Source organism: Plecotus auritus, assembly GCF_963455305.1.
Source record: "Plecotus auritus genome assembly, chromosome: 6".
NCBI classification, from domain to species: Eukaryota; Metazoa; Chordata; class Mammalia; order Chiroptera; family Vespertilionidae; genus Plecotus; species Plecotus auritus.
The window spans coordinates 148,421,220-148,447,485 of NC_137773.1; the positions used below are offsets into that span (position 1 = coordinate 148,421,220).

The window sequence follows — 26,266 nt, forward strand, 5'->3', positions numbered from 1 at the left end:
AGTGAGGATATTTCTTTGATTTTTAGAGAGAGTGGAAGGGTTGGGGAAGGAGGGAAGAAAGAGAGAGAGAGAGAGCGAGAGAGAGAGAGAGAGAGAGAGAAACATCAAGGTGTTAGAGACACATTGGTTGGTTGCCTCCTGCTCATGCCCTGACCAGGGCCGGGGATTGAACCTGCACCCAAGGTACATGCCTTTGACCAGAATCTAACTTGAGACCCTTCGGTCCGAGGGCCTACACTCTAACCCAGCCATGGGCAAACTACGGCCCGCAGGCCGGATCCGGCCCGTTCGGCTGTTCTATCCGGCCCGTGGAGCCGAAAGAGCGGAGGGTTCTCTTGTTCTCCCCTCCGCTCCTTTACTTTGAATTTATATTAGTTCACACAAACACTCCATCCATGCTTTTGTTCCAGCCCTCCGGTCCAGTTTAAGAACCCATTGTGGCCCTCGAGTCAAAAAGTTTGCCCACCCCTGCTCTAACCACTGAGCAAAACCAGCCAGGACTTATTTTCAAAATTGAGCTATCAGCTATTAAAGTATGTATACTTTTGGGGATAGGACACCCTGTATTTTCAGCTCTCTCTTCAGTGTACTATTTGTTCTCTCCTTTTTCTCCTTTTACTGTTCTATAGTCTGTTCACACAGAAGTTTAGAATGTAAATCAGAATATTTCTCACCCCACATTTTCCAGTGGGACTTAACCTCACTTAGATTTAATCATAAGATCTTATTTGATCCCAGTAGAACCTATAATGTGGCTCCTTGATTTTTTCTTCCACCTCATCTCCTGCCTCTGCCTATTTCTGTGCTTTAGCCACACTAACCACCTTGCTTTTTTATGAGTGCCCGCCACATAACAATTTACCTCATTACCTTTGGAACACTGTTCTGTTATACATGCTTTTTCACTCACTTCATGCTTAAACATGAGCTCTTCAAAGAGGCCTTCTTGCCTGACCATCCTCTTTACTCATTATCCTCTTACCATACTTTTTTTAACCATACTTTAGTTTTCTTGATAGATATTTTCATTATCTGACTATTTTTCAATTATATATTACCTGTTTGTTTATTCTCACTAGGGAGTAAAAAATATGAGGGAAGATACTGTCTTGTGCACTTTTTTTTCACTTTTTTTCTTGTGTACTTTTTTACTTGTAGTACATAATGCTCGGCATATACTAGGTTGACCAATGAATAGGGAAGCATTAAACAAGTGCTTCTTGAACTCTCTAGTGAAAGACTAGTTTTTAAATTACCAACCTGTTATAACTAGTACTTTGTAAAATATAATACAATTATTTTCAAAATAAATAGCTTTAGTGTCATTTCATTATTAGATTCAACAGACATAGATTACTCTGTCAAATTATAACAAACATTTCTAAAAACTTACTTTTAAATTTGTACTTAAAATGAAGTGGTAACAAGCCGTATTTTGTTAGCACCTGTTTGCAAACCACACTTCTGAGCAGCACAAGTTTATCATTCTATAGTACTAGAGTAAGTAGTAGTCAGCAGTTAAAATTCGAAGGATAAATGAAGTATTCTCTTTGGTTAACAAGGAGAAGGCACTTAACAGCCCATGTAACAGAATCCAGCTGAACTTCTATATGATTATCCTATCTAATAAAGAGGGAATATGCTAATTGACCATCACACCCTCACAAAGATGGTGGTACCCACAGCCAATAAGGAGGGCATATGCTAATTGACTGTCACACCCTCAAAGATGGCAGCACCTACAGCCACAAGATGACGGTGCCCAGTTGCCTCAGCCCCGCTGGGGTGGCAGGCATGTGGCCTGGCCGGGCCCGCGTGGGCCCGCTCCCAGGCAGGTCCAGCTGCTCCGCGCGCCTGCCTCCGGAGTCCCCCAGTCCCCTCAGCCCCCTGGCTACCCAGAGCCGGCCCAAGGCGCAGGCAAGCCTCGGATGGTGGCTACTGGGCCGGCCAGGGCTGCCCGATGCTCAGGTAACCAGGGCCGGCCGAGGCTTGCACTGTCAGCAGTGGCAGCAGCAGAGGTGTGATGGGGGTGTCACCTTCCCCTAATCACCGGGTCACTTCCTGCCCCTGACGGCTACTGGACTGTGAGAGGGGGCAGGCCGGGCTGAGGGAGCCCCAAAGGCAGGAATTTTCATGAATTGGGCCTCTAGTTCATTTATAAAATGGTTCTGTTAGAAATGCCAGTAAAATGTAATTAGTGCTCACACTATGCAGAAATTAGTCTTTTTTTAGTAGACTCAATTAGACTTCACAATCCCCATGTTGTATCTATGTCATTAAGTTAGAAAGTCTGTCTTTAATAGTTTTATTTGCTATGTGTTGGTGGTATGTTAAATAAAAATTGTAGTCAAGTGTATGTTTACAGATTCATAAATATTTTGTCTCAATAAATACTACTATATTATATCTAATACTTTTCTGAAAATGTTTTGATTATTTTGCATTTTTTCATTGTTCTAGTGTGTTGATTTATTTTGTTTATATATAACTGGGATGGGTGGCAGGTCATTACACAATGACAGTTGGAGTTTGGGATCTAGGTTCACAAAGAGATACATAGCTGAAAGCAAAAGCTATTAAATTCAAGAAAATATGTATCTCAGCTTCCACTGGTGAATTCCAGCCAGGGTTGGTGTTAATTTTAATGCTTTCCAACTCCTTGATCTTCAAGTCACTTCATTTTATAGAACTAGAAGTATATAGTAAATTAAGCTTCATTGGATAAGACTTTGTATGCTCAGGACATGCTCTGTTAAACTATTATTCCTGACTTGGGCAGTTTTAATTGTCACAGTTCCCTCATGTTCTTGAGCTCTTTTCCTTTTTTATACAGATTAATTTAAAAAGTGCTGTTAACTTTCATAGTGTTATCAGATATTGTGCTGACAATGTGTAAAATGCTTAAAATTACTAGCCTATATTTTGAAACAATATTTCTCAGTTTACTCTATTGAGACATTGTATCTCAGGAAAAGGAAAACATTTTTATTAAATACATTTCTAAATGGACTCTAACTTTAATACATTTGTTGTTAGGATTTATGTTTTATATTTTGATTTAAGGGCAGTAGCAATTACTATTAACATGGAGTTAGCCAAAATGTAGATAGAGTTTCAGAATAACAGAGAGAGAGTGAAAGAGAGAGAGAGAGAGAGAGAGAGTGTGTATGTGTGTGTGTAGATAGGTAGGTAGGTAGAGATACAGCATTTATGTATATATATTTACATATGTATTTTAAATGGAAATAGTGACATTTTCAAAGAAATGCATGCTCATATTTAGGTTTGGATATTTAGTTTGGATATGAAGATAAATGGATCAATTTTTTCAAAACACTGATCAGTTCATTTTTTATAACTGAACATTTGTTTTTGTAGGTGAATAACCTTAAAAAAAGAGGGAAATTATTTTATCAACACCAACTCTCATATTTCTCTACCAATATTTCCTACATTTTCACCATCTCAATAATGAATATAAATATCTATAGACAAAAGTTTAAGGTTTATGTCATACCTGTTTCTCAGAGCACTTGAAACAGAAGTTTGAAAATATTTAACAAGATTTACAAATACAAGTGAACATTTAAAAGTATGTTAACACTATGACTAGGGAAAATAGGTCAGTCAGAAATTCACAGAATACATTTTTAATGAATTTAATGAGATTGGTAGGATCAGTCTGTTTTTCAGGGGTTGGAGGTTATGTTATGCCATTCACTGAGGTTAGCAATATAAGCAGAGGATCCATCTTTGGGGTACAAATCATGAACTGATTGATGCATCTAACTAATATAGGTATTAAGGAAGCAATTGTATACACAGAACTGGTGGTCAGAAGAGTAGGTTTGATTAGTATGCTCTCACTAAGCAGGGGTCCTCAAACTTTTTAAACAGGGGGGCCAGTTCACTGTCCCTCAGACTGTTGGAGGGCCGGACTATAGTTTAAAAAAAAAAAACTATGAACAAATTCCTATGCGCACTGCGGGCCTGGGACGAATCGGCTGCTAAGCAGGACAGGCAGCAGCACCCGGCGGGCCGGATAAGTGTCCTCGGTGGGCCACATGTGGCCCGCGGGCCATAGTTTGAGGACCCCTGCAAGGTGTGTGTATTTGAGGACTCGGGAGATGGGTTGTAGAAGATACTATCTAAATCCGTCCTGCTGATGGTTATTAGGATAGGGCTGTTTTTAAGTGGGAAAGGTTAATGAGCCAAACTCTAGTGACACTGTTTCAGAGTAAGATAACAATTTCTATAAAATAATTTTTCTTTTTCACTTAAATTATGCCTGATTATAAAACAAATTCTTTTCATCTGTTTCCATTATAAATTTGTAACCTTATGGATAAAGTTCTGATTCATAGTTGAATACTATAGTCTTCATTTATTTCATAGCCATGAAGCTCATGACTGCTTTGGTGAATGTTGCCTTAAACCTCAGTATTCATCAGGATAATACACAGAGACAATATGAAGCTGAAAGAAATAAAATGATTGGGAAAAGAGCCAATGAAAGGTTGGAGTTACTACTTCAGAAACGCAAAGAGGTAAGTTTCATGATATCTGAAATTCTTAATGTAAATGTGTAGGAAATATATATCATATTAGTTTTTTTATTCCCTGTAAAAGTTTGTGTATTTTCTTAATTTACTTTTTAAAATTATATTATTTGATCTCAAAGTTTTAAAATGAACCTACAGTATTCAGCCAGTGATTATCTGAGTGCTGTCTAATGGCAGAAGAGAATCACAGAACAATTCTACTTTTGAAAAAAGGTAGTACGGGAGTTGGGTAACTCATAAACATTATCAGGCTATGGGCAAAGAAAGCATGATAAGTATTAACATAAGAACTAAGGGCCAGCAAAGCCTGCATTTCTAGGAGAAAGCTGAAGCCTACACATTAGCTAAATATATAAGGCACTCTTGTGAATAAGATCAGTCTCAGTTTTACAATGAAATTTTCATATATGTGTTGAAAATTACTTTAAACTAGATTTTTAGTAGGTAATATTTTTATTCAATATGAAATAAAATTTTAGATCTACAGTATTCTATATTTTAACTTGAAAAAGGATTACTATCACATTGCTACAAATTTCTATCAATGAATAATGGGTTATAACAGGGAATAAGAAGCAGCAAACTTACGATTAAATTATAATCCATTCTGTATTAGCATGCTAGGGCCACTGTAATAGATACCACAAACTGAGTGGCTTAAAGAAAAGGAATTTTTTTCTCAGAGCTCTATGGGCTACAAGTCAAAGATAATTCCAGTCTTCACATGGCCTTCTTTCTCCCTGTGTGTGTGCAATCTCTAAATTTCTACTTTTTCTAAAGAAACCAGTCATATTGGATTATGGGCCCACCCTACGTTGGTGTGACCCTATCTTAGCCTACAACCTCTGCCACACCCTATTTCCAAATAAGGTTTGATGTGGCAAGGTTTAGCACTTTAGCATATGAATTTTTGAGGGGTACAATTAAACTCAGAACACATACTATATTTGTAATACTATGGGAGTAAATTTTGAAACTGTGGCTTTAGTAAGTACTACTAACCAAACTATATACTTCTTATAAATTATTTTTTAAGAAAAGTGTAACTTATAAGTAAGTTGCAATATTATGGATGCTTTACCATAAAAGTATTCTTAAACTTATTTCAGTCAAACCTGAAACAGTATACAGCAAAAAATAAATCTGGCTCTGGTCGAGTGGCTCAGTCCCATATACCAAAGGGTTGTGGGTTCGATTCCAGGTCAGGACACATACCTGGTTTGTGGTTTGATCCCCAGTTGGTGCATGTGTGGGAAACAACCAGTCAATGTTTCTCTCTCTCTCTCTCTCTCTTCTTTCTCTAAAAATCAGTAAAAAATATTTCCTCAGGTGAGGATTTTTTTAAAAAGTCTGAAGGAATAAGTCTGAGGAGTTTTGTCACATTGGAGTTTGCAGTTAAAGTCAGTACTTCACTGAGTATTAATACAAAACAAATTAGAATAAGAAATAACACATTGAATGTAATTTTATATCAATGTTTTTATTCCTTTTGAGCAGTGAATAAACTCAAAACTTTAATTCTGATCAGTAGTGTTGCCTGAAATTTATTATCTTTGCTGTAGTGTTTTATTTTGTTGATACATTCCACCACTGATGGCTAGGAACCTTGTTACTTTCAATTATGCCTCCTATACTGGGAACTTAGCCTACTCTCAGTCATGAGCTAATCAGATGCAGAGTCATATTTGGATACTTTAGGTAGAATAGGAAATTTCTTCTACAGTGGCAAGTATGATAATCATGGGAAATCTGTTGCCAAGAAAGGCAAAATCAAGCCAAGGACCTGGTTTGGACAAAAGAGGTATAGAAATTGAGGACTATTCCCAAAGCAAATGATATTTTGGAGATAGAAATCTCACCACCTTAGCACCACTTCTTTTAGTGTTAAGAAAGAGAGAGGTTCTAAATCCACCTGTATAGTTGTAGAAATAATGCAAGAATACTGGTAATATATTGCACAATAAGTGAGAAAAAGGATTGATAATTACCCAAAATGAGAATTAGCAGTTGTAAAAAACAATTGGAACTGTTCATTATAAATCAGCTATTTTTAACCTGTGTGCCTCAAGAAGCTTTCTGGTGTGCCACAAGAATTTTAAAACATGCAATATCTGACTATTTAGTCAGGGGCACTGACCTATTTTCCCTGAGATTGTCAAATACAACAATAGCCATCCGCTGTGAATGAATCAAAATTATACCTATTTTTTTGTCAGATCGGAAAAAAAATAATTTTTTGTGTATGCAGCAGAATTTTAATAGTTTGTGTGCGCCATGAGATGAAAAAGGTTAAAAAACACTGTTCTAAATAAAATGATCAACATTTTAATTAATTTATTTTTTATTTCAGCTACAAGAAAATCAGGATGAAATCGAAAATATGATGAACTCTATTTTTAAGGGTATATTTGTTCATAGATACCGGTAAGGGATTTTTAAAATCATTTAGAAGATTTTAAACTTATAACTTATTGCTTCTTTGTAGTTCTAGGTAGTTCTAGAGATATAAAACTCGTCTTGATTTGTTTTCTGGAAAACATCTTTGGTTAAAGAAGCTAAATAAATGTTACTGTTATGCTGTCACTGCCACACTCTTCCAAATTCAGGACATAACACTGTTAGAGGCACCCTATGTACTTAAGTTAATGTGCCCTTAATAAGATGTGATTGTCTTGATAATTGCCTTGCTTCCTGTCCTGTGGTACTCACCTTGTTCCATGGTCAAATTAACCAGCAGTCTGTGAAGATAATACAACAATTTCATAAAATTATTTTTCTTTACCTTCAACTATATGCATGAAAGTAGAAGCATAGTATTTCCCAACTATTTTTGTCATGCTACATTGCAAATGAATTTAGGTTGTCTTTCTGTGAAACCTGTGAACTTTAAAAACATTAACTACATTATTAAAGAGCATATTTCACAAGAATTAGTGGCTCATATACATACGCTTGTTACCTTCTGTTAATTATACATGTTTACTTTGGGTTTCACTTTCTCTGTTCTTTAGTTTCTCAAGGTGGAAACTGAGGTAATTGGTTTGAAACCTTTTTTTTTTCTAATATAGGAATTTAGTCCTCTACATTTCTCTCTTAGCACTACTTTAGCTGAATCCCCTAAATTTGCACATGTTGTGTTTTCATTTTCATTCAGCTCAAAATATTCTTATATTTTGGCTCATTTCTTTGACCCATGGGTTATTTAAAAGTGTGGTATTTAGTTTGCAAATATGAGATCTTTCCAAATAACTTTCTATTATTGATTTTTAATAGTTCCATTGTAGTCAGAGAACATAATTTGTATGATTTGAATGTTTGTTTTTTTTTTATATATTGATCTTTTTTTTTTTTTAAGTATATTTTATTGCTTTTTTACAGAGAGGAAGAGAGAGGGATAGAGAGTTAGAAACATCGATGAGAGAGAAACATCGATCAGCTGCCTCCTGCACACCCCCTACTGGGGATGTGCCCGCAACCAAGGTACATGCCCTTGACCGGAATCGAACCCGGGACCCTTGAGTCCGCAGGCCGACGCTCTATCCACTGAGCCAAACCGGTTTCGGCATGATTTGAATGTTTTTAAATTTATTGAGATTTGTTTTATGGTCCACAATATGGTCTCTCTTGATAAATGTTTTAGTTGCTGAGGAAAAGAATGTGTATTGTGCTTTTTCTTTGTATCAATTAGGTCAAAATTTGTTGATAGTATTGTTTGAGTCTTTCATCTTTACAGATTTACTGTTCCTTTTACAGGAGTACTATTTTTGTGTTCATGATACAATGTATTATCACATAAATGACTTGCAGTTATTTTTCCCCCCAGCCTATCACTTTCTGTTTGTTTGCTTCAGAATGCCTTTTGGAGAGCAAAAGCTTTCAATTTAAATGAATTTATTTCTTGATTTTATTTATATGGTAATGTTTTTGATGTCATATTTTGAGCATTTTGTCTAACCCCAAATTTTCTTCTGTGTTTTATTGTATAAGTCTAATCATTTAATCTTTTCAGTTATGAACCATATTAAAGTTAATTTCTGCATATGGTGCAGTAATAAGGATATAAGTCCAACTTTTGCATATTAATTTGTCCAAGCACCATTTGGTGAAATACTATCCTTCTCCAATTGATTTGTCTTGGCACTGTTTTTGAAAATCAAATGACCATAAATACTGTACAAGGTTTCATTTCTGGATTTGCTAATCTGTCTGTATACTCATACCAACTATATTTATTACTTTAGCTTTAGAGTAGGTGGCATTTTTTTTAGCTTTATTGATTTATAATTGACATATAACATAAGTAATTTTAAGGTATACAATGTGATGACTTGGTACACATATATATTCTTAAATAATGACGACAGTAAGGTTAGTTAATACCTCCATCACATCACATACTAGTAATTACCTTTTATTCTGTGTGTGTGGTGATAAAAATTTGAGATGTACTCTCAGTAACTTTCAAGTATGTAATACAGTATTGTTTCTCTAGTCACCGTAACTATACATTAGATCCCCAGAACTTATTCACGTTATAACTGGAAGTTTATACACTTTGATCCTTATTTCCTTATTTTCCCCAATACTCCCTCCCACCCCTCCAAGCCTCTGGCAGCCACCATTCTGCTCTCTCTTTCTTTGAATTTGACTATCTTAGATTCCATATTTAAGTGAGAACATACAGTCTTTTATAGTAAGTTTTCAATATCAAGTAGTGTTAAGTCCTCCTCCTTTGTTCTTTTTCAAAATTGTTGTGATTATTATACCTCTCCTGCTTTTCTATATAAATTTTAGGATTAGCTTGTCAATTTTTATGCAAAAACTTGCTGGGATTTTGATGGAGAATATAATGAATCTGTAGACCAGTTTGGAGAGAATTACCCTCTTAAATAATACTGAGTCGTCCAATCTATGATTACATCTTAATTTATTCAGATGTCCTTTAATTTTTCTGAGGAATTTTTTATGATTTTCAGTGTACAATTTTTCAGTGATTTTATTTTATGCTATTATTGTGAATGGAATTGTTTTTTTATTTCTGTTTTGTTTTGTTTTTTAATATGTTTTTATTGATTTAAGAGAGGAAGGCAGAGGGAGAGATAGAAACATCAGTGCTGAAAGAGAATCGTTGATTGGTTGCCTCCTGCACACCCCACACAGGGGATTGAGCCTTCAACCCTGGCATGTGCCCTGACCGGGAATTGAACTGTAATCTCCTGGTTCATAGGTCGATGCTAGCTCTAAGTTTTATGTTGTTACCATGTAGTGGGCTGAAGAAATTCCCTTTTAGCCTAATTCGTTGGTTATTTTATAATGGTTGGTCGTTTGATTTTATTTTTCTGTTTTGGTTGAGATGATAATACAGGTTTTTTATTATTCTATTTAATATAGTGCATTATATGAACTGATCTTTTAGATATTAGGCCAATCTTGTGTTCTGGGGAAAATTTCATGTGCTCATGGTATATAATCCTTTTTATATGCTACTGGGTTTTATTTGCTGATATTTTATTAAGGAATTTTGTGTTTACTTTTATAATGGTAATACTTGGTTACCGGCCCCATAGAATACACCAGTAAATGTTCCCTCCTGCTTTATTTTCTGAAAGAGTTTATGAAAGATTAGTGATATTTCTTTTGTATTAATTTGATAGATTTCACTAGGGAAGAAGTTAAAGCCTAGGGTTTTCTTTGTGTGAAGATTTTTAATTACTAATTAAGTTTCTTTATATATATATATTTTTTTTTTTAAATATATTTTATTGATTTTTTACAAAGGGAGAGGGATAGAGAGTTAGAAACATCAATCAGCTGCCTCTTGCACACCTCCTACTGGGGATGTGCCTGCAACCAAGGTACATGCCCTTGACCAGAATCGAACCCGGGACCCTTCAGTCCGCAGGCCGACGCTCTATCCACTGAGCCAAACCGGTTAGGGCTAATTAAGTTTCTTATAGATCTATCCTAACTTTTTATTTCTTTTTTTAAAATATATTTCTTTATTTCAGAGAGGAAGGGAGAAGGAGAGAGAGATGAAATATCAATGATGAGAGAGAATCATTAATTGGCTGCCTCCTGCATGCCCCCTATTGGGGATTGAGCCCACAACCCAGGCATGTGCCCTTGGCCGGAATCAAACCTGGGACCCTTCAATCCGCAGGCTGATGCTCTATCCACTGAGCCACGCCAGCTAGGGCCTAACTTCATATTTCTTATTGATTAATTATGGTGATATATCTTTCAGGCAATATGTTCATTTCAAGTATATTGCACATTTGATGGCATAATGTTGTTCATTATATTTCCTTATAATTCTTTTCATTTCTATAGGATTGACCGTGATGTCTCCTTATTCATTCCTGATTCTGTAATGTGTGTCTTCTCTCTTTTTTGTCTTAGTCTAGCTTAAAGGTTTATCAGTTTTATTTGTTTTTCCAATGAATGGACTTTTTATATGTTTATGTCATTGATTTGTGCTTCATTCCTTACTATTTCCTCCTATCTGATTTCTTTTGTTTTAATTTACTCACCTTTTTCTTAGTTTCCTATATTACTTGTGATGTTTTTGACTTATAAGTTATTATTTTGTTTAACTTCCAAATATTTAGAGGTTTCCCAAATTAATTTTTAATAATTTTTATCTTAATTACATTGTGGTAAGGAAACATGCTCTGAGAAATTATTTTGCAATGATGGGATATATTTTTTTTCTCAACCAAATGGATTTATTAGAAAAAAAATTCCATGTACATATAAAATAATATATTCTAGTGTTCTATTATATCCTGTTGTGTTGACCTATTTATCACAATGAAATGGCCCTTTCTGGTATAAATTTTTGTCTTAAAGATTTCTTTGATAATAAACTCTTGTTCTTTTATAGTTTACTTTTTTCATCCTTTCACTTTCAACCTATTTGTGTCTTTGAATATGAAATATGTCTCATGTAGACAGCTTATAGTTGGATCCAGTGGTTTTATTCAGTCTTACAATATCTGTTATTTTCCTTATGGTTGCTTTAGAGATTAAAATGTGAAGCATAAGTTATTAGAAACTATATACCATTAACATGACTTAATTTGACAAAATCATAGCAACTTTGCTCCAGTATAGCTCCACTTTCTTATCTTCCGTTGTGCTTATTGTCATATATCTATGTATATAAAAGCCTAAGTGACTGGCCAACCGTTTGACCAGCTGACCAGTAGCTATGATGTGCACTGACCACCACGGGTCACACGCTCAACACAAGAGCTGCGGAGCTGCAGTGGACTTGGCAGCTGTGGTTCCAGGCCGAGGGACCCCACCTGTGCACGAGGCCCAGTGCATGACATTCCTGCACTGGGGGGGGGGGGGGGGGTTCAGCCTGGCATGGGCCCTTTAGCAGTCTGGGAGCCCTCAGAGGATGTCGGACTGATGGCAGTCGGACATCCTTAGCGCTGCTGCGGAGGCAGGATAGGCTTCCGCCATCGCCACTGTGCTTGCCAGCCATCAGCCCAGCTTGTGGCTGAACAGCGCTCCCCCTGTGGGAATGTACTGACCACCAGGGGGCAGCTCCTGCATTGAGCGTCTTCCCCCTGGTGGTAAGTGCGCATCATAGCGACTTATTCAGCCATTCAGTCAATTTGCGTATTATCCTTTTATTATATAGGATTATCTATGTTTGTATATATATATTTATGTTGTTAACAATACCATGTTAACCATTATCAATATATACAATCTGTTGACTTAATGAAACTAAGAGAAGAAATGAAATACTTATGCCATCTTCTATATTTACCCTCTTTTTAACATATCTAGCAGTCTTCATTTCCTCTTACGAATTTGAATTATCATATAGAGTTATTTTCTTTCAATTTGAAGGACTTTATAAGGAAATCTGCTAGCAGCAAAGTCTCTCCGTCTTTTTTTTTTTTTAATTTAGAGATGTCATTATTTCAGCTTCAGTGTTGAAAGATAGTTTTGCTGAGTATAGAATTCTTTGTAGACATTTTATTTTTCCTTGCAACATGTTCAGTGTCATTTCTACCTATTGGACTTAATTGTTACTAATTTTAAAAAATCAGTTGTTAATAATGTTGTTCTCCTGTACAATATTTTTTTTTGGAGGAGGGTTGTTTTGTTTGCATTTATTCTTTTTCTTTTCTTTTTTTATTGGGGTGGGAGGTTGTGTAGAGTGGAGGGGGATTGTGTTGCATAGCCTCCCTGTCAGCCAATGATGTTTGGAGAACATGGGTCTGCTCATGTTACTCCTGAGTTAGCACACAGCCCTCTATCCAGCCATTTATTGTGGGAAGATTATATATCTAATCACTCTATGACGCATTTCTAGGATCTCTCTAAATTTTTGGCTAGTCCACATGTGTTCTTGACCAGACCAAGTGGGACTGCAGCTTTTGGCTAGCGGGGCTTTGGGTTTTTACCATTTATTTTTTACTAGAGGCCCAGTGCACGAATTCATGCATGGGTGGGGTCCCTCAGCCTGGCCGGCAATGGGGGCCGATTGGTGATATATCTTTCACCAATTGGGGTTGGCCGGCCAGCGGGGGGGAGGAACTGCAGGAGGTTGGACGGCTGTGGGAGGTTGGCTGTGGGAGCACACTGACCACCAGGGAGCAGCTCCTGCTTTGAGCGTCTGCCCCCTGGTGGTCAGTGTGCATCATAGCTACCGTCCGGTCATAACAGTCACTAAGGCTTTTATATATATAGATAGAGTTTGCTCTTTTTATTGGCACCTCCCCTGGAGTGGTTATTTAGCACATAGCTTCAGATCAGGTCAGTTCCCTCAGCATTAAAGTTGATGGTTTTAAAAGGAAAACAAACAATCCAATAAAAAATGGGCAAAAGACCTGAATAGACATTTCTCCAAAGAGGACATACAAATGGCCAAGAGACATATGAAAAAATGCTCAAGTTCACTAATCATTGGAGAAATGCAAATTAAAACTACAATGAGATACTACCTCACACCTGTCAGAATGGCTATCATCAAAAAATCAACAAACAACAAGTGCTGGCGAGGATGTGGAAAAAAGGGAACACTAGTTCACTGCTGGTGGAAATGCCGATTGGTGCAGCCACTATGGAAAACATGGAGTTTCCTCAAAATATTAAAAATGGAACTTCCATTTGACCCAGCCATCCCACTTCTGAGAATATATCCTAAAACCTCCAAAACTCCCATCAGAAAGTATATATGTACCCCTATGTTCATAGCAGCGTTATTTACAATAGTGAAGATTTGGAAACAGCCCAAGTGCCAATCAGTAGATGAGTGAATAAAAAAGCTGTGGAACATTTATACAATGGAATAATATGCAGCTGTAACAAAGAAGGATCTCTTACCCTTTGGGACAGCATGGATGGACCTGGAAAACATTATACCAAGTTAAATAAGCCAATTCCACATGATCCCATTTGTGGAATCTAATGAGCAGAATGAAGTGACCAACAAAAAGACCTGAAGCGTGGAGGCATGGAACAGACTGACATACCTTGATGTGGGGTTGAGAGGATAAGAAGAGATAAACCAAAGAACTTATATACTTATGGGAATAGCCCATGGACACAGGCAATAAAGTAGTGAAGGCATGGGGTGGGGTAGAGACTGGGAGGTTGGGGGTAAAGGAGGAAAAGGGGAGATATCTATAATACTATCAATAATAAAAAGTTTATTTTTTTTAAATGGTGGTTTTCACAGGCATCCCCAACCCTGGTAACTATACTATACCTGCTTCTCTGTGTTTTAGGATTTTGGAAGGGTGTATTCCATTCCAAACTGCCATAGGTTTCCACTGTTTTAACCCAAATTTCAGCTTTCTATGAATAAATGCTTTTTTTTTTTTTTTTTGGTTCATTTCCAGAAAACTAAAATGACTGTTTTTGTCTTGTGTTATGTGTGTGTGTGTGTGTGTGTGTGTGTGTGTCAGATAATTTTCCAACCACTTCACTTTCCCAGCACCTTAACAACTAGCTGTAACCAATTCTATTATGTTTTTGTTTGGTGCCATTTTCTTTGTATTTTTATCTCTTCTATGCTCTCCTTTAACCTCTTACACATAAATACTTGCTATAACAACTGTTTTAATGTCCTGTTTTAGTAGTTTATCATCTGCATCATTTTCTGGTTCTGTTTGTATTGATTTTTTCTCCTTATAGGTTATTTTCCTGCTTCTTTGTATGATTGGCAATATTAATTGGATGCCAGACACTGTTTTGCTCTGTTGAGTGCTAGATAATTTTATATTATAAGTATTTATCAACTTTTTGGGAGGAGCATAATTATGTTTGATTCTATCAAGACTTGTTTTTAAAGGGTTATTAGGTGGGCCAGAGCCACATTTTGTCTCAGGCTAATTTTCCCTCAATAATAAGATAATATCATTACTTATACTCTATACCTTGTGAATTACAAGTATTTTCTGCTCTGGCTCATTAGTACAGAAAGTATTCCCAACCCTATGTTTTCTCCAGAGATTGATCTCTCTGCTCTTTTCATTCTTTCCCCAGCCTTGGGTGGTTTTGTTCACATGTATGTGCTTTTTATTGCTCAGCTGAGTAAATAGGGTCTTTCATAGCTCCCTCTCTCTATGCTTCTCCCCTCTGGTATACTCTAGCTACCTTGTCCTCTAGAGTCCCAGCTTATTTTCCTCAATTCAGGAATATATCCAGGCTCTGCCTAGATTCTTCTGCAGGCAGCAGTCTGTGGCACTCTTAAGGCTCACCTAATTTTTACCCCTCTATCACAGATTACTGTTCTACTCCGTGTGATATTCAACATATCAAAACTATTTTACATATTTCATGCAGTTTTTAGTTTCTTTTTTAAGTGGGAGCATAAAACTTGTCCATCCTGGCTCAGCGATGCAATCTTGAGTACAGAATTCATATCATTTTTTTAATGATTTTAATTCAGTCTTTAACACCAAAATAACATTGCCTTTATTTTAGTGACTCGCCCTTATCAAGTCTTGCCAAGGCTTTCAACCTGTAATTCTCATAGAAACAACAGTTCTTTAATTTCCTGCTATCATTACTCTATTGATTTGTTTTCTGTTTAGTCAGACCTTTCATAAAATAGTATTGGATATATCACAACTTACTTTGATATATTAAAATATCAGCTGGTCAAAGTAGGATTGCAGATATAGTTGAATGTGTGACCTGCCTGCCAAAGTGATCATGGGTACCAGTCATTGATTTTTCAGAAGTATTGCTTCATTCTTTTTATTGATTAAGGCGAAATATTACTGTATATACACACACTGGAAATAGAAGGTACTGTGCAGAGATGGCACTTTAAGTTAACACTTTGAGTCTCACCTGCCACCTCAACTTCAAACAAAAATTAAACATGACTGTACATATACACTGCTAGATCTAACTCTACTAGTTTATAGGGAATATGGAAAATAGAAGAGTGTTTTAGATCCTCTTGGTATTATCCAAGTTCAGAATGCGGGAAATTGTACAAACCAAATGAACCAGTCCTTCAACAAATAAATGGTATATAATAAGAACAGGTGGATATAAAGACAATTTAAAATACTGAAACTGAAAAAACATTCATTGGATTATATTTAATGAACATGACAAACGTTAGACTGTTAAAGAGACAATTAGTAAATTAGAATATAATACTGAGGAATTTACCCAGGCACAGAATAAGGGATAAAAGATAAGGAATGACATTTCTGATACATGGCAGGTAGAAGAGGCTTCATATAGGATTTACTAGTATATAGGATTTCAAACTGAGAGAAGTATTGGAAAGAAGTAGTATTAATGTGATAACTTAAATTTTACAAATTTAGTTTAAAAAATAGAATCTTTAGATTGAAAAGACTTAGTATTGATAAGTCAAGAAAAAATATTCTACATCTATACATAGTCAAAATGCAAAACATCAAAGATCATGAGGGCCCTGGCCAGGCAGGCGGTTCAGTTGGTTTGAGTGTCATCCCGTACCAAAAACATTGTGGGTTTGAATCCCCGTAAGGGCGCGTACGGAGGCAGCCATCAATGATTCTCTGTCAAATCCATGTCTGTCTCTCCCTCTCCCTCTCCCTCTCCCTTCCCCTCTACCTCTCTCTCTCTTCCCCCCTCCCTCCCGCCCTCTCTCTCCCTCCCCCCTCCCCACTTGCCTCCTCCTTTCTTTCTCTCTAAAATCAATTTTTAAAAATAAAAACATTTTCAGGTGAGAATTTAAATTTTAAATAAAGTTTATGAGAAAGGCATAAAAGCAACCAAAAAAGAAAGACTTATTTTATTGATGGTAAAAGAATTTAAAAATTATTAGGCCATAAGAACAAGCTTAATGGAAGAAGAGATAACAGGAAAGATCTCTAACAATTTTTAGATGATGAAAAGTGAATGTCTTATTTTCTAGTTGAGTTTTTCACCTTTTTATGCTATAGGGAAACATTTCAGAATCATGTTTTCAGAGCTCTTCTTATATAAGACCATGATATGATTTATTCTGAGCAAATTGTCATTCTTTTATTTTAATCTTTTTATTTCCTAACATATTATCTTTTTTTTAAATATATTTTTATTGATTTCAGAGAGGAAGGGAGAGGGAGAGAGTGATAGAAACATAAATGATGAGAGAGAATCATTGATCGACTGCCTCCTGCACGCCCCACACTGGGGATTGAGCCTGCAACTCAGGCATGTGCCCCAACTGGAATCGAACCATGATTTCTTGATTCATAGGTCAACGCTCAAGCATTGATCCACATCAACCAGGCCTAACATTTTATGTTTCACCTAACCTGTTGGGTCAAATTGATAGTTAAAATATGGATATTAATTGAAGATATTTTTATTTGAGTGTTTATATATCTTTAACATTCAGTTTTTAATCTTATGTCTAAAATTATTTTTCTAGTAAGATTAAGAAATAATATATGGTAGCATTTGCCATGCCACCTACTCTGTATGAGACTCCTGTGGTACAATGCCTTTCTACGTATTTTGTCACTATTATGACTAACTAGAGGCCCAGTGCATGAATTCATGCATAGGTGGGGTCCCTAGGCCTGGCTGGAGATTAGGGCCATCTCGCCCAGTCCCAGTTGTGGCCGGGCCAATCGAGGCCTGCTGACTGGGGGTAGGGACAGGGAGAGGGACCATGGGTGGTTGGCCGGCCAGGGGAGGGGGAGGGACTGCAGGAGGTTAGCTGTGGGAGCACACTGACCACCAGGGGGCAGCTCCTGCATTGAGCATCTGCCCCCTAGTGGTTAGTGCACGTCATAGCCACTGGTCATAAAGGTCACTTAGGCTTTTATATACATAGGATAATACAACAAAAATGAAATGAAAAATATTTTGTTTTATAAATGTATTAAATTTCTAATGCATTTTAAATAGCTCTGATCATTCTGAAATAATGAAATGAAATATATGGATTTAATTGGCAAACAGGAGAGTTTCCATTTTTTATGTCTGCACTTAAATATTACTACCTCTCAGAATCTTTTCTTGACCACTTTTACTCCCCTCCATCATTTTACATGCTCGTTTGTTCCTTGTACTGCTCAATACTAACATTTAACACTCTCTTTAAATAACATATATTTTAATTATCTCTATTTAAGTTATAATTTCTATTCTTAAGTTCTTGTTACAGTCTAATAAAGGATACAATATGACTTTTCAGTAACTCCTTCAGCTGTTTCTTTCTCCCCTAGGCTATTTCCAAAAGAATAAGTTCTCTATAGTTCTATTTGGAAAATGTATTTCTGTAGCCAAATATTAATGACAAAATTGGTTGAGGCATGAATTCATTGTGTGCTACAATTTAGATAGTGAACCTTCTTGAAACTGGTAATTATTTCTCACTCTAGAGCTCTCATGAGAATCCTTGTGAGAGATAATAGTAAGTGTCAAAACAGCCCTATTAGCCAAGAGTTATTCTCTGAAATTTATATTGTGTCATTTGAATTTAGTCCACTTTCTTACTAGAAAAACACCTGTGAGGGGTACTACAAGAAACATTTGATTAAAATTCATTAAAGTTAAATTTCTTTTTGTTGTAAGCAGAAAATATTTAAATTCCATCTTCCAGAAAGTAATGCAAAAGGAAAGCTTAAGTCCAGATATTAAAGGTTCATGTCTTCTAAAAAAAAGACATATTAACTGTGAGGATCAGTAAATTAGATACTTTTTTTCATATAAATAAACATTATTTTTTTATGCTATAAAATAGTGTGAACAATGAAGGATTTTGCCCCAGAATTATTCTTTTCTAGTTAGTTTTATTTCTTTGAATTTTTAAGTAAAGTGTATCCTGACTTCGTTTTTAATTATTAATTTCAAGTCTTCAATACCAGAATGCTATGAAAATTAATCTTTGTTATGATTGTCTTAAACCTTCCATCTTGTCTTACTTTTTTGCTCCCAGACTTTAATCTTTGCTTTGGAAACTCCCAGATATCTGCAGCTAAACAATACCTTTCTAAATGGAGCGAGGCCACTGGAAATGAAGATTAAGTTTTTAAAAATAAATTTTATATGAAGACTGAGGATTGGAGGACTTATCTGCATGAGAAAAATAACTGTACTATCAAAAGTTATACTATAATTAAGTCAGGGAATATTTAGAAATACACTGAGATTTTACTTATACTTCATCTACTTAAATAGAATGTTACCTCCTAGAGTTCAAGAAAACTGTTAAAATGTTGGTGGTGCATACAGAAAAGAGCCATGTTCCAAGGCTCTTTAAAAGTCTAGTAGGCAAGATAAAAAGGTATTAGAAATTAGACTTAGAGATGGTTATAAAAAATATTATGAAAAAGTTTTTCCTAGAAACCAAGATGGCAGCATAGGTAAGCACCTAAACTGCTGCCTCGCACAACAATTTCAAAACTACAACTAAAAGACAGAACGGACACCATCCAGAACCACAGGAAAGCTGGCTGAGTGAAAATTCTACAACTAGAAGGAAAGAGAAAAGCTCACAGAGAATTGGAGGTACGGCAAAGGGTCTTTGTGTGCGCAGAGGGAAGGGAGGCTGAGAGCCTGGCTGACTTTCTCTGGCGGAAGGGGGAAGGAAGCCCCCGACCGCACTGAACCCCAGTTCTGACTGCACTGAACCCCAGTCCCAGGCGAAACCCCGTGGACCCAGGCTCATACAGGGGGAGTCTGGACTGTCAGGTAGAGATAAAGGCACTCGGAGACCCGGGGGTGCCCCAGCGGGCAGTGGTCTTGAAGTGCGCGCGCCAGTGTGCACAAAGGCTGCGGAGGTTGCTACAGGTTTCCCTAGCAGAAGGGAGTCAGAAGCTCCTGACTGCACTGAACCCCTGTTCCAGGCGAGCCCCTGGGGACCCACACTCTTGTGGGGGGAATCTGGACTCTCGGGCAGAGACTCGGGAGCCGGGGAAGGCATAGGTTTGGAGGCGCGCGCGCGCAAGGGCAAGGCTGACTGGAAGCCAAGACTGTCTGCTCCGCCCTGAGACTCCACCCCATCCAAGCTGAGCACAGAGGCTATTGCAATTTGGCAAGTCTAATCCTATAAGGCTATCTCCAGCACCGAACTTCTCCCAGCATAGACACAGCTGATCTTACAGCCAACTACACTGGAGGTCAATTCCTCCCAGTGATACCAACAACAATCAAGACTTAACTACAACAAGGCTGTACACACAGTCCACAAAGGGGTGCACCAAGAGTATCCACCTCAGGTTAACTGGGGAGGCTGACCCACTGGGCCATATAGGAAACCTAGCACACAAATCTATCCTACCAACTCAGGGAAGCAGTGAAAATGCGGCGTCAAAGAATCAAATCACAAACGAAAGAAATGGAGGAAAACAAATGACTGGATATAGAATTCAAAACCACGGTTATGAGGCTTTTCAAGAATATCCTAGAAAAGGCCGATAAATATAACGAGACCCTCGAATATATGAAAAAGGACCAACTAGAAATTAAACATACACTGACTGAAATAAAAAATATTATACAGAGACCCAACAACAGACTAGAGGAACACAAGAATCAAGTCAAAGAATTGAAATACAAAGAAGCAAAAAACACTCAACTGAAAAAGCAAAAAAAAAAAAAAAAAATCCAAAAAGTTGAAGATAGTGTAAGAAGCCTCTGGGACAACTTCAAGCGTACCAACATCAGAATTATGGGGGTGCCAGATGAAGAGAGAGAACAAGATACTGAAAACCTATTGGAAGAAATAATGACTGAAAACTTCCCCCACCTGGTGAAAGAAATAGACTTACAAGTCCAGGAAGCGCACAGAATCCCAAACAAAAGGAATCCAAAGAGGACCACACCAAGACACATCATAATTAAAATGCCAAGAGCAAAAGACAAAGAGAGAATATTAAAAGCAGCAAGAGAAAAACAGTTAATTACCTACAAGGGAGCACCCATACGACTGTCAGCTGACTTCTCAACAGAAACTATGCAGGCCAGACGGGAGTGGCAAGAAATTTTCAATGTGATGAATAGCAAGAACCTACAACCAAGATTACTCTACCCAGCAAAGCTATCATTCAGAATTGAAGGGCAGATAAAGAGCTTCACAGATAAGAAAAAGCTAAAGGAGTTCATCACCACCAAACCAGTATTATATGAAATGCTGAAAGGTATTCTTAAAGAAGAGGAAGAAGAAAAAAGTAAAGATAAAAATTATGAACAACAAATACATATCTACCAACAAGTGAACCTAAAAATCAAGTGAATTAAAAACCTGAGGAACAGAATAATCTGGTGAATATAATAGAATCAGGGGCATAGAAAGGGAGTGGACTGATAATTCTCAGGGGGAAAGAGGTATGGGGGGATTCAGGAAGACACTGGACAAAAATCATACACCTATGGATGAGGACAGTGGGGGGAGGTAAGGGCAGAAGATGGGGTGGGAACCAGGTGGAGGGGAGCTATGGGGGGAAAACGGAGAAACAATTGTAATAATCTGAGTAAAGATTTATTTTTTAAAAAATTTTCCTACTGAAATAAAGCTAAACCTTTATATTCTCTAGCCTTAGGAATTAGCCACCCATAATCTCAATATCATTGGTAATGGTAATGCCAATGGTAATGAATGAGCTGTGTATATGTGAAGCTACCATGCTTAGTCGTCATTATAGTTTTAATTAGTGTGCCATACCTATTTATCTTGTTCTCAGTCTGAGCTTCTGAAATTGTGTGATAAAAAGGGTAGCCTAGTTTTTTGTGTCTCGGTTTTTTATTGTTTGTTTTAGAATTAATTTTTTAAAGGTAATAGAGTACAGCAGAGAATAAGTCCAGTGGATCTCTGGGTGATGACTACTGAATAGGACTGAGAAAGCTAATAAAATGTTGTGATTTGGGTGGTTAGAGGTTGTATTTTGTTTTTCGGAGGAGGGGCTGTTTTATTTTTGCTGCTGTTATTTTGTTGTTGTTGTTTTTATTTGGACAGCCAGTAGAAGACAAAGTACATCAATTTGCACTTTACAAAAATGGAAATTTATATTAAATAGTAGAACGATACCAAGTGATAGACAAGGATGTGTGAAGCATTGATTTATGAAGAAATTGGGTTAATACTAATAAAAACTGAAAATGTGTACTCTTTCTCACCTAGTAATTTCACTCTCAGGTACTATAAAAACAGTGCCTTACAGACTTATTTGACCATGTTCTACATCATATACACAGTCTTCCATGAAAAAAAACTTAGTGCCTTGCCACATGTGAATTGTTTTAATATTTTCTATCCTAAATACTTTTATATTTTTGTTACCACTCAGTTTATTTCATAATGTGCCCATAAGTAGTGATGCACTACTTGAGAAACACTACTCTAGGGAAACTCATACATGTGCACAGGATACTACTATCTAAGAATGTTCATGGCATTCATTGTTAATAAAGCAAAAACTTAGAAACAACTTAGATGTGTGTCCATGAGAGAATGTATAAATAATTTGTAAAATATTTGTAGAAAGGGTCACTAAACGTCAGTTAAAATTAATATATTGGAACTGGAGCTATGTGAATCAGTATGTATGTCAAAACATAGTTTGGCCCTGATTGAGTGTCTTTGTTGTTTGGAGCATTGTCCCATACACCAAAAGGTTGCAGGTTCAATTCTCAGTCAGGGCACATACCTAGGTTGTGGATTCGATCCCTGGTTGGGAGACAACCAATCGATGTTTCTCTCTCGCGCGCTTCCTCTAAAATAAATCCTCAGGTGAGGATTAGAAAAAACCTGTCCAATTTTTGAAAAAGCAAATTGGAGAGGGTATCTATAGGATATTAATTATGTAAAGTTTCAAATACATAGAACAGTACATAAAAAGTTAAAGCATGAAGATACTAATGGGAATGATAGTCATTGAATCAAGAATAGTCATTTATTCTTGGGAAGGGAATTGCATCAGTAAGAGGTAATATAGTAAGCACTGAGCTAAGTTAAGAACTAAAATACTACAGTTGAAATAGTTTTATTGTCTCTATAACTTTTATATCTGAAATTTTTCATATTTTGAAAATAAGAAATGTCCTTGAGCCATTTATGTTCAGTATTATAATGGTTTAGGAACATCATTTTGCAATTGTAGTAAAGCTACTTTTAATACACTATTGTCTATATAATAAAAGGCTAATATGCAAATTGTCCCCTCGACCAGGAGTTCGACCAGGGGGCGTGGCCAGCCCACCAACTGCCCATGGCCCCTCCCCCAGCTGGCACCGCCCCCGATCGCCCCTGCCCACCCCAATCAGGGTGGGCACACCGGACCCCACCCATGCTGTGCACCAAGCCTTTAGTTGTCTATAAATGACTATGTTGATGGCACTTAAAAAATTATAATAGTAAACAGTTATGGAAGGTTTAGTAGGTGCCAGGCACAGTTTTTAAGTGTTACTTTTATTAGTGATTTAATTCTCACAATAACTTTGTGAGCTCCAAGTACAGTTATTATCCCTATTTTACAGATGATGAAATCTAAGAAAGAGGATGTAACTTACCTAAGCCACACAGCTAGTAAATAGCAGAGCCAGGATTTGAACTCAGGATGTCATGCTCCAGAGCCTGTACCATTAGCCTCTATGCTATAGAATCTCTCCATGAAGAAAAGGTATTAACAACAAAAAATAATACAGGAAAACTAAAGATTGTGATTAGTAGTGTAGCTTTGAAAGAAAGTGTCTGACATTTTTATTTTTAAGGAATGACAGGGACTTAGAAGTAACAGATTAATTAGAGCAAAGAATGAAATATTAGAATGCCAACACCCATTTTGTCACAAAAACAGCAACTAAGAAAAACTCCTTAGTTAATATTAAAATTTCAGCTAAATTATTGCCAAATTAAATAATTAATAGATGATTGATTTTATATTAATTGGATAATTTAAAATTATCTTAAATTTTTAAGTTACATGATAAATCAGAAACTTTGACGATCAATCTACAAAAGAAAGTTGGGATTCACTTTATTTTGTTTAGTATACTTTTTTTTTTTTTTAGCCAGAGCTAATAACCTGTTGAAAGATTAGGTAAATATATGAACATTGTATTTGCTCATGATTCACAGATTTGAGAGGAGGAAGATTTCAGGATATTATATTGGATGCTTACAGTGAGGTGAAGCCATCTGGGCATGGAGCCTAGAAACCTGACTTTTGGGGTTGGTTCCACCACCACTTCAAAGTGTAGTCACCAAGGTTGTTTCCATTGTGACTAAATGTAAATTCTGTCCTGTGCAATTACATTAAGGTTTTGGGTTTTGCAAAATAGCATACGTTTTCAAATAATATTTGCTTCTGCAGTTTTGCCTCATAGATATATTAGTTTGTGTCTTTGTCATAAAAATCACTTTCATTTATTTTATTACATGTGTGCCAGTTTAGAAAGATTCACAGCTATTTAGAGCAACAATTTTTTAGTTCTACATTATTCTGTATTTGGATGTTGGTACTCTGATTTCCTCAGAAGATTTTAACATGTTTGTTGACTTCATAATAGTTGTGAGGCTTTCAGAAAACTCCCAAGTGCCTAGTTCAATGGATATATGAACTGAAATAAGATGATTTCCAGAAGCATTATTTTTTAATTTGGTATTGGTAGTTTTTATTCTACAGGAGCCATATTAAAGATACTCAAGTTGGAGGCCTGCAGATGTTAAATACAATATTATGAATAATGTTAATATTTATTGCTTGCTGAAAATGCATATGGAGTATGTCCTGGCTTTTCATATTATTCAGGTTTTTGTTTCTTTTTTCCTTCCTTCTCTAGTGATGCTATTGCTGAGATTAGAGCCATTTGTATTGAAGAAATTGGAGTATGGATGAAAATGTATAGTGATGCCTTCCTAAATGACAGTTACCTAAAATATGTTGGTTGGACTCTTCATGACAGGGTAAGTTACTCTGTTCCAGGCTTTGATAGAAGAAATGCTTGTCTTATTACTAGACAATATTTATAATAGTGTGGAAATCTAAGATGATACAGCAAAATAACTATTCACTTTATGGCTATGATAAAATTTGAGATATCAGCCCATGAATGAAAACCCTTACTTAGTTGTAATGCTCTCTAAAACCAAAATTGAGCCCGGCTGGTGTGGCTCAGTTGTTGACCATCAACCTATGAGCCAGGAGGTCATGGTTCAATTCCAGTTCAGGGCACATGCCCAGGTTGCAGGGGGTTGCATGCTCAATCCCCGGTGTGGGGCTTGCAGGAGGCAGCCGATCAGTGTTTCTCTCTCATCGTTGTTTCTATCTCTCTCTCACCCCTTCCTCTCTGAAATCAATAAATATATGTATGTTTTTAGTTTATCAATCTGTTACATATAAAATTTTAAGAGAATATATTATCCCAAGAAGCTAATTATAATCTTTTTCTAATTTGGAATCAAAAGAAATTCCTTGTTTTCCTTAAAATGTAAGAACTAAATAAGCTTCCTGGTTTTAATTTTTTTAGGCTCATGTCACAGTAGAGTGTTTTCTAAGAGTTGAATAGATTTTTTTGAATTCTAGGATATTTGATCTGAAAATGTATTTCTATTAGAAAAGGCTCTGACTTTAGAAGGAACCCCACATTATTGAGGCCTGGATAAGTAATCTTCAAAATAATCAAGTAGGGTTGATAAATTACTAGAATTTTTATAACGAATTACTGGATTTTCTATAACTCGAATTACCAGATTTTCACAAATATAGAAATGTTGCCATTTACTTTAAATTGTTATGCTGGCAGTGATAATGGCACCAGGTGTTAGACTGATGGAGTCAGACCGGACCTCGGTTCAGCAACCTCAGTACTTGAGTTCTGGCTAAGAAAGAGTTCCAGCCAAGACTCAAACTATAAGAGAAAGTTTATTCGTATATATTTTTTAATCATTACCTGAGCAGATGTGTTTTACTGATTTTAGAGAGAGGGGAAGGGAGGGAGAGAGACAGACAGACAGACATCGATGTAAGAGAGAAAAGTCAATTGCTTGCCTCCCGTGTGTGCCTCCACAACCTAGGTATATGCCCTGACAGGGAGTCCAATCCGCAACCTTTTAGGTGAATAAGGTCAATGTTCCAACCAACTAAGCCACATCAGCCAGGGCAAGAGAAAGTTTATTTAGAAAGTCACAGAGGTACAAGAAGTGAGCGGTATAAAGAAATGGGCTCAGGAAACAAGTTACAGAGACAAAAGAAGGGCCCTTGCAGCTTGGAGAGAAAGATAAAGGTAAAACACCT

The 26,266-nt window shown here is 36.6% G+C and overlaps 1 protein-coding gene across 3 annotated transcripts in view; it reads left to right on the plus strand.

Moving 5' to 3' along the window:
- The window catches only part of STAG1 (STAG1 cohesin complex component), a gene marked incomplete at its 3' end in the record, with an annotated part of 343,778 nt that overhangs the window by 204,271 nt on the left and 113,241 nt on the right, over window positions 1–26,266 (plus strand). For all 3 annotated transcript variants that reach the window (XM_080674892.1, XM_080674893.1, XM_080674891.1), the window contains exons 8-10: window positions 4,396–4,547; window positions 6,913–6,986; window positions 24,813–24,936. In XM_080674892.1, the coding sequence (XP_080531018.1) occupies window positions 4,396–4,547; window positions 6,913–6,986; window positions 24,813–24,936 (350 nt within the window). The remainder of the gene's footprint in view (window positions 1–4,395; window positions 4,548–6,912; window positions 6,987–24,812; window positions 24,937–26,266) is intronic.